At 64.8% G+C, this 8,621-nt stretch overlaps 3 protein-coding genes across 3 annotated transcripts in view; all 3 read left to right on the top strand.

Annotated features, from left to right (window-relative positions):
* The window catches only part of NPDC1 (neural proliferation, differentiation and control 1), a 7,711-nt gene extending 5,579 nt beyond the window's left edge, over nucleotides 1-2,132 (top strand). Inside the window, exons 7-8 of the mRNA XM_007947064.1 lie at nucleotides 1,870-1,924; nucleotides 2,037-2,132. Coding sequence (XP_007945255.1) covers nucleotides 1,870-1,924; nucleotides 2,037-2,132 — 151 coding nt within the window. The remainder of the gene's footprint in view (nucleotides 1-1,869; nucleotides 1,925-2,036) is intronic.
* A 2,502-nt stretch (nucleotides 2,133-4,634) lies between these two features.
* On the top strand, nucleotides 4,635-5,774 carry FUT7 (fucosyltransferase 7). The gene is made up of 2 exons (XM_007947063.1): nucleotides 4,635-4,661; nucleotides 4,758-5,774. The coding sequence occupies exons 1-2, from the start codon at nucleotides 4,635-4,637 to the stop codon at nucleotides 5,772-5,774; spliced, it is 1,044 nt and encodes a 347-aa protein (XP_007945254.1).
* Nucleotides 5,775-5,965: 191 nt separating this feature from the next.
* The window catches only part of ABCA2 (ATP binding cassette subfamily A member 2), a 22,072-nt gene continuing 19,416 nt past the window's right edge, over nucleotides 5,966-8,621 (top strand). Inside the window, exon 1 of the mRNA XM_007947062.1 lies at nucleotides 5,966-5,977. Coding sequence (XP_007945253.1) covers nucleotides 5,966-5,977 — 12 coding nt within the window. The remainder of the gene's footprint in view (nucleotides 5,978-8,621) is intronic.

Below are 8,621 nucleotides of genomic sequence, written 5' to 3'. Positions count from 1 at the left end.
TGAGGGGCCGCTGGGTCCTGGGACACCCTTTGCTCCTGCTCGAGCTTCTCGGGTCAGGATTCAGACCCCAGATTGGATGCGTGGGGTGGGGCAGTGAGGACGCGGTAGACCAGGTGTCAGGAGGATCGGCTACCTTGTAGACGAGAGCCGATTAAAAGTACGTTTCAAAGCTGTGGCCTGTGTGTGGCTTCCTGGGTGTGTTGGAAGAGCAGGTTAACCCTCAGCCCCCTCCCCCATTGGGGGGCCTGGTGGGGGGCCTGGGCCCCCCCAGCAGCCCCAGACAGGGGGCACCTCTTTGTCTTGCTTGGGAAGCCGTTTACACAGGGCGGGGGAGATACAGAGGCTGTCCCCATCCTTCCTGCATGGGCCCCAGCAGCGTGGAACCTTGTGGTTCTTAATGGGAAAGAGTGCACGGCCGGGCCAGCTTGGAGTTGCTTGGCTCTCTGGGAGAGACCCTGTCTTGTGTGGTTGGGGAGGGAGGGGCGGCACACACATGCCCATGTCACCACCGGTGCCCAAGTCCTCCTGGGCAGATAGCAGGAAGGGGGCTGGGATGCTGCACTGAGTGTGGGTTTGTCACAGGGGTGTGTGTGTGGGTTTGGGGTGGGTGGGGGGTCAGGGCATCATCTGGAGGACATGGGTACACACAAGTGATGAGATCAGGGGTTCAGACAAGATGGCAGGGGCCTTGAATGCCACCTTGACAGGATTCCCCCTACATACGCGAAAGGGGCCGAGAGGTCTGGAGGGCTGTTCTTTGGTGGCAGGAGGGCAGGGGTGCAAGTTTGAGCACATGGGCTTCTGGGACCAGGCAGCAGTAGGGCCTAGTGCAAGACAGGATGAAGGGGCCAGGCCAGGAGCCAGCATCCTCAGGTCAGACCGAGTACCCCATGGGCCCCATCATGTAATCCGTGCCATGAGGAGAGAGTCATGTTATCCTCTTTCCAGGAACGCTGGGGTGCAGAGAGGAAGTCTTGCTCAAGGCCCCACGGGGTGCTGGGCTGGTCTGCAGACCTGGGCCATTGGTGTCCCTGGGGCCATGGTGCTTGCCCCTCCCCCCAGTGCTGGCTGCAGGATGGGAGGGGCAACAAGGTTTCTCCCAGGAAGGTCCAAAGTCATGCTCAGCCACTTTGTCCCAGGCCTTGGCCCTGGCCCAAGCCTAGGTCAGTCACTGTGCCTGTCTGTATCTTGAACTGGGGACTCTGGTACACAGCCATCTGGGCTGGGGGCTGGTTGCCAGCAGGCAGCCCACCTTGTCTCTAGAACCAGGGCCTCCACTGAGGTCCTGAGGAATGCCCAGATTCTGTCAGTCCCCACCTTCCTTTTCCTAGCATCTGCTGGGGCCCCAAATGCCTCCCCCTTGCCTCCCTTGGATTGGGTGCCACCAGCCAGGTACCTGGGGCCTGTTCCAACCCTCAGCCTGGATGCCCAGGCCTGGAGCACCCTGTTGGCCTGACTTGGGTGCCAGGAGTGGCCCCAGTGTACCCTGTTTCCTTTTCTTGGGGATCCCAAACCTGCCCCCAGGCCTGCTGCCCACTCTCCGAGGACTGGGTGAAGAAGGTGCCTCCTTCCAGAGGTGGCTGCATTGAGGTGACAAGCTGAGGGGCCTGCACTGGGAGGCCCCAGCAGCTGTCTGAGTGAAGAAAAGCCTCCAGCTCCAGTGGGCCGGGAGCAGGAAGCAGAGCTGAAGCCCAAGGCTGAGGAGCTTTCCCCCAGCCCCTAGGGCCTGGCACTTTGAACTTGGACTTAAAGCCTCCACGCTGTAAGAGAATAAACTCCTGTTTGTTAAGGCCTCCCATTGGTGGTGTATTCCCATCAGAGCGGCACCAGGGAACCACAACATGTGACCTCCTGGGCTAACTTCTCCAGTCCAGTGCACCGCCCCCCAGAGGCCACAGGCAACACCCTCATTCCTGTGCGACCTGTGAGCCCGTCCTTGGCACAGCACATAGCTGGTGTGATCCCTCGACAAGTCTCTAGGCAGTGAGACTCCCTCCCCCGGTGGTGGACCCATGGGGTGCTCCCCTCCCCTGCAGTTCACACCCATCACCCTCCTGGCAGCCTGGGGGGTGGTGGGCTGGGCCCGGAGCCACCTCAAGTTGGGCATCACAGAGGAGAGGTCCAAGTGCTGATCCACGGGCATCAAGGCATGGGAGAGTCATTTGGGAGCTGACCCAAGAGCTGCACCTGGACAAGGGTGTGGGCCTGAAGGGAGGAGAGTGAGGGGCTGGGCTCAGGTGGTGGGTGTCTGATTCTGTGACTGTCCCCCTTGTTCCCTATGAGCCTCCTGGAACCCCATCCTCCACGCACCCCCTGCCTGAAGGTGAGCCCAGCAGTGTTCCCTGGACCCCAGCCCCACCCCTTCCACCCACTGCTCAGCCTTTGCTGCCTCCATCACAGGAGTCAGGTGACTTCAGGGCATAACCACCAGGGGGCCCTTGAGACAAACCTAGCAGCTGGCCTTCCACGGTGGCCTCACCCACAGCTGCCCGGGTGCTGCCGCCTGCAGGGGACAGCAGTCTGCGGCCCAGTGGCCTGCCCTTCTGTACGTGGCCGCTGGGTTGAGGCTTCTTCATCAGTGCCGTGCCGCTGGGCTCTGGGGCTGTGTAGTGGGGACAGCCGTGCTGCTGATCCCATGATGCTCGCTGGCTGCTGAACTCAGCCCGCATGTGGATGCCTCCCACCTGCATCACAGGGGCCCAAAGGTCAGGAGGCACTGGGCAGGGGTGACAGCAGGTTGAGTCACCAACCTTCCTTTGACTCATTCTCTCACACCTTTCTTTCATTCTGACCCATTTCTGGGACCCCCCTCTGAGCCCCTCGTTTCCTGCCGGCATGTTCCCAGAACCTGGGCCTCCACAGCCACCAACCTGTGCTGGTGGGGTAGCCCAGCCTAGGGCGCGGTGGGGAGGCTGTGGGTGCGGGTGGGGCCTGTGGCAAGGCTCTGCCAGGCTGGTTATCAAAAACAGGAAGGATGGCCAGGTCCCTGGCGGGCTGCAGCAGGGTCTTGTTCTTCCTGCGCCCCCCTTCTCTGCCTGCTGCAAGGAGAAGAGGTGGGGTGAAGAGAGGGCTGAAGCCAGGGCGTGACTCCCCTGGGGTTACCCCGTCAGGAAGCCGAGTGTGGGCGAGCCTCGGCACCCTGACTCTGGGTGGCTCTGGACGGCCGGGCCAGCGGGCCCACTCTGGTAGCACCGGCGGGAGGCTGAGCCTCATCCGCAGCCCCCCTTCCCCCTCAGGTCAGGTCTTGCACAAGTTCCCACCACAACTCAGAGGTTATTGGGGCAGGGGGTGGGGAGGCTCTGAGGGGCCCCACTGCCTCCCCTCTCCTGGACTTCCCTCCACCCCCTGGGGTCCGTTGCCAGCTCCCAGGCCTCACCCTGGATAGCATCCTCACCCTCAGGGTGGCCAGCAGTCTGTGGGCCCTGAGAGTGGCCAGGCAGGGCAAGGCCTCTGGGAGTGGGGGAGGTGGGCCTGGCTGGCAGTTCCTGGTCGCTGTTCCTTCCCTAAGACATGCTCTAGGGCCTGCAAGACTGTGCATAGAAGGGCCAGGCCATGCCACGCCAGGGACAGGTCCGGGACAGCAGGCAGGGCGAGGTCCAGCTGGGGGGAGGGGGCCACAGGGTGCTACTTCTGTGGAGAGTGGGGTGCGGCTGGAGCTGGGGTCCCTCTGTACGGCTGCTGAGTTGGTGACCCTCCCGGCCTAGAGGGGTCAGAGCGAGAGGGGAAGGAAGTGGACCCTAGGGCAGCCAGAGGAGGTGGGTCTGGCCCTCAGGTCTTCCTCTTCCTGCATCAGGCGCCAGCCCCTTGCCCGCCTGCGTCAGGGACGGAATGTCTCCTTCCCCTTCCAGCCTGGAAAGCCCCCTCCCTGAGGCGGCCTAGCTGAGGCCCAAAGGAAGTGACCAGGAGACCCAGGACCCCGGGCCAGCCTGAAGTGTCCTTGGGCAGGATACCCACGCGGCAGCGCCTGCTGCGCCCTGTGCCCTGTGTCGTGGGGCCTCGTGTGAGCAGACCCCTCTCTGCAGATCTGGGTTCTGGGGCAAGGTGCCTGCAGGTGGGGGTGGCCTGGCCTGGGGGGGCGGAGGAAGCTCAGCAGAGTGCATGTGCTGCGAGGGTCGGGGCCCCAGGGGGACAGGCAGTGAGCAGGGAAGTGGGCGAGACCACAGCTGGTGGGAGGGTGGTGCCAGCCCTTCTGGGGTGCCCCACGTGGGCGCCTTCCCTGAGGCCAGCCAGGCCTGCTCCTGCCCTCCTGTGTGTTCAGGGTCACCTCTGAGCCTTTCGGCAGCCAGCGGGGCCAGGCTGGGTCCCCACTGGCTAGGTGCAGACCTACAATTGTGGTGAGCAACAGGGCACGGTAGGGTCAGCTGCGAGCTGTGTCTGAAGGATGTGGGGTCCCCAGTAGCCGCCCCCTAGCACCAGAGCCCCAGACAGGGAGGCGGGGGGCAGAGGAGCTGGCAATGCCAAAGGCCGCCTGGCCCTCTGGCGGGGGTGGGGCTGCAGCGGGAAGGTGGCCTGTTCAGCGTGGGGCGGAGCACGCACAGCTGTGATTTTGGGAGCCTCTGCCTGACGGCAGCTGTGATTTAAGGACAAGGTGCCGCCCTAACTGACTCTGGTCGTGTGGCTGAGGGTGGTGCTGGATGACAGGTGCCTGCGTGTGCCTGATGGTGAGGAAGCCCGGCCATGGGGAGTGGGCGGCGGGCTGTGGGTGTCTCTGGGCCCCCCTGGGGTGATGGCCTCTCCTCCTCTTATCCCTGCTGCAGGTCCTGGCCAGGTGGAGGCTGCGGGCTGTGGGGGGCCTGGGTGTGGGTGTCCTACTCCTGGCCCTCTGGTTCCTGCGAGCACCCTGGCCGGGCGCTGGGGGGACCCAGGAGCCCCAGCCCACCCTCACCATCCTCATCTGGCACTGGCCTTTCACGGACTGGCCCCCAGACCTGCCGGGCAACACGTGTGCCCGCTTCGGTGCCCCCCGCTGCCGCCTGAGCACCAACCGCAGCCTGCTGGCCAGCGCGGACGCTGTGGTCTTCCACCACCGCGAGCTACAGGTGCGTCGGGTACACCTGCCTCTGGACCGGCGGCCGCGCGGGCAGCCCTGGGTCTGGGCCTCCATGGAGTCGCCCAGCCACACGCGTGGCCTCGGCCGCTTCCGTGGCATCTTCAACTGGGTGCTGAGCTACCGCCGAGACTCGGACATCTTTGTGCCCTACGGCCGCCTGGAGCCCCGCACCGGGCCCCTGCCCCCGCTGCCGCCAGCCAAGAGAGGGGTGGCCGCCTGGGTAGTCAGCAACTTCCAGGAGCGCCAGCGGCGGGTGCAGCTGTACCGGCAGCTGGCGCCCCACCTGCGCGTAGATGTGTTTGGGCGTGCCAGTGGGCGGCCTCTCTGTGCCAACTGCCTGCTGTCCACTGTGGCTCGTTACCGCTTCTACCTGGCCTTTGAGAACTCCCAGCACCGTGATTACATCACCGAGAAGTTCTGGCGTAACGCGCTGGTGGCTGGCGCCGTGCCAGTGGTGCTGGGTCCCCCGCGGGCCAACTATGAGGCCTTTGTGCCCCCTGACGCCTTTGTGCACGTGGACGACTTTGGCTCGGCCCGCGAGCTGGCCCGCTTCCTGGCCGGCATGAACGAGAGCCGCTACCAGCGCTTCTTTGCATGGCGCCACCGGCTGCGTGTGCGGTTGCTCAGCGACTGGCAGGAGCGTTTCTGCCACATCTGCTCCTGCTACCCCCACCTGCCACGTGGCCAGGTCTACGAGGACCTCGAGGGCTGGTTCCAAGCCTGACTGGATGTTGAGTAAAACCTCAGGGCCCTACCTGGTGAAGGAGGAGATGGGTCTCAGAGGCCAGGGAGCAGGAGGCTGCATGAAGGGGGAGGCTGGTGGGCACTGGGGGAGACATCTGAGGAAGGGATGGGGCGGACAGGGAGGGAGTCACTGAGGGGGTGGCCCCAGCTGTCCTGGGACGTGGGGTGAAGATGGAGCTGAAGGTAGGGCCCTGGGGCTGGGGGCCAAGCCCAGATGCCTTGGTCCCGGGGTAGGAGCCTCCTTCCACAGTGGGTGACCCCCGGTGTGGGCTATGTGAGCACCGAGTGCAGTGACCAGCAGGCTGGTATGTACTGGCTCCAGTGGGCAGGCACAGAACCAGTAAAGAGCAAACATTGAAGAGCTGTGTCCAGTCTGTGCACAGGCAGGAGGGCCCCCGCGTATCTGTCCCTGCCCATCCTCTTGTCTGGGACCATCTGGCCCAGCCACCAGCCTCTCTGCCCTCTGCTCGCTCCCACCTCAGGCTCTGTCCCCTGCTCTGCACCCAGCTTGCCCCCTACTCCCTTCACCCCCCCAAAGGTATTTTACTGGAGACCCATCCCCCACCCCCAAAGGGCTGAAGCCGGAGCAAGGGAAGCCCAGCTGGGGTCAAAGGTACCCCATCTCACAGGCCCTAGCAGGCTTTGTGACTTGGGGTCCCCTCTGACTGTTGGGTGGTGGCAGGAGGGCAGCGAGGGGGCAGCCCCTGCCAGGGGACCCCTTGCTGGGGACATGAGGAGGAGGGCTTGGTGGTCCCTGAGCAGTGCTGAGGAGGGAGTCCGGGCTGCCCTTTGGGCATGCAGGTCAAGCTCTGGGGCAGGGGGCTGGAGCTGAGGGGCAGTGTAGGGGTGCAGGGGCCTTCCCTGCCCAGATGGGGGTGGGCGGCTGTTGAGGCAGGAAGCCGTGGTTTGTGGCACCAACTCCTTCTCTCTCCCAGTGGCCCTGGCTTATAGAATGGCCTGCCAGTCATTTCCTGCCCTTGCCCCAGGCCTGCCCTGGTGGGAGGAGGAAGTGTCCAGGGGCTGCGGGGGTCGGGGGCTGGCGTTCCCATCCAGTTGACCAGCTTGCACGCCACTAGCTGCAGGGAAGGCGCGGGGCAGGAGTCGGGGTCTGCACGTTATCTGCCCTTCTACGTGTGTCCCAGACACTGAGGGGAAAAGGCTGGTGAGCAGCCCTCAGCCTCCACTGGCCGCTACCCACGCAGTGCCGGCCAGACCTCTGCTGCCCTCTGCTGGCCGCACGGGGAGTCGACCCTGAAACTCGCCTTTCTTCCTGATCTGCGGCTGCCTGACTGTCCGTTCCAGGGCCCTTGTGCTCCCGCAGGCGCTGGACCACATCCTGGGAAGGAACTCAACCCCAGAAGTCAGACTTGCTCCTGGGTGGGGGGAAGAACAAGCCACCACAGACGGGGTGGCCTCAGTTTCCCCATGCACCTTGCCTGTCCCTCCGTCAGGAGCAGCTTTGGGGCCAGCAGGTCCTTCCTGACCTTTCACTGCCCGGGGAGCCCCACAGCCCTTGCCTCGAGGAGCTCAGCTGGCCTGGCCTGCTAGCCAACAGAGGAGGTCATTGTCACCAAGTGCCTCCTCAAAAGACACAGGAAACTGACTGCAGTCAAGGAGGCAGAGGTCCCCTCTGGGCAGCCACAGTCCCTCACCCAACATGGCCGTCAGTGTGTGTGGGTCTGGATGTGCCCGATGAAGTGGATGGCTGTCCTTCTTCTGTGTCCTGAGAGTGCTCCTGGGGGAGAGTCTTCCTGGGAGGTGCTCCTGGGAGGTGCTCCTGGGGGACTGGGCTCCTGGGGGAGAGTCTTCCTGGGGGACAGTGCTCCTGGGGGGTGCTCCTGGGGGGGTGCTCCTGGGGAAGAGTCTTCCTGGGGGACAGTGCTCCTGGGGGGTGCTCCTGGAGGACGGTGCTCCTGGGGGGGTGCTCCTGGAGGACGGTGCTCCTGGGGGGGTGCTCCTGGGGGGTGCTCCTGGGGGGGTGCTCCTGGGGGGGTGCTCCTGGGGAGGTGCTCCTGGGGGGGTGCTCCTGAGAGATAGTGCTCCTGGGGTCATGATGCTCCTGGGGGTGCTTCTGGGGGATGGTGCTTCTGGGGGATGGTGCTGGGATCATGCCCCTGGGGCCACAATGCTCCTGGGGGCTGGTGCTCCTGGGGGCTGGTGCTCCTGGGGGGGTGCTCCTGGGGGACTGTGTTCCTGGGGCATGATGCTCCTGGGGGCTGGTGCTCCAGGGAGGGTGCTCCTGGGGGGGTGCTCCTGGGGGACTGTGTTCCTGGGGCATGGTACTCCTGGGGGTTGGTGCTTCCGGGGTCAAATGCTCCAGGGATGGTGTTTCTGGGGGACTGTGCTCCTAGGGGGTGCTCCTAGGGTCATGCTCTTGGGGCCATGATGCTCCTAGGGGCTGTGCTCTTGGAGGTGGACGTGGATTTTTATGGGCTTTTTCGCCCAAATGAAGTTCCTTTCACCAGCTCTTCTGAGTGGAGGCCTGGGGGGCGAGCCTCACCTAGTATCCCCTCCAGGGCAGGGACCACTCCGGAGAGGGAGGCAGAACTAGGCCTCGTGCCACCAGGAGAGGGTCGCAGTGCCCAAAGTGCCGCTGGCCTTGGAAGTGGGTGGATGGGGACCCGGGTTGGGGTACATGGGTTCTGAGAGGCTCGAGCACCCACTGCCGCGCCTCCCTGCTGTGACACGGGGCTGGTGGGAGGCGCACGGTGGGGGTCTGGCCTGGGGTCCACGCCGGCGAAGGCGGGCTGCAGCCAGGTGGAGCGGGAGTCGGGTCTGGACCCGCACGGGGTCCGGGGTCAGGGACCAAGGTCCAGCACGTCCTCGG

The sequence above is a fragment of the Orycteropus afer genome, unplaced genomic scaffold, assembly GCF_000298275.1.
Source record: "Orycteropus afer afer isolate SDZICR_OR568_19922 unplaced genomic scaffold, OryAfe1.0 scaffold00174, whole genome shotgun sequence".
Taxonomy (NCBI): Eukaryota; Metazoa; Chordata; class Mammalia; order Tubulidentata; family Orycteropodidae; genus Orycteropus; species Orycteropus afer.
Note: the sequence above shows the minus strand (reverse complement) of the source record. Positions and strands in the feature narration are given on the sequence as shown.

Excerpts from the sequence above, each read along its gene's own strand:
- FUT7 (XM_007947063.1), top strand. The coding sequence starts at position 4,635 with ATGACAGGTGCCTGCGTGTGCCTGATG. Across the intron at positions 4,662-4,757 it reads GTGCCTGCGTGTGCCTGATG|GTCCTGGCCAGGTGGAGGCT; the intron begins GTGAGGAAGCCC and ends TCCCTGCTGCAG.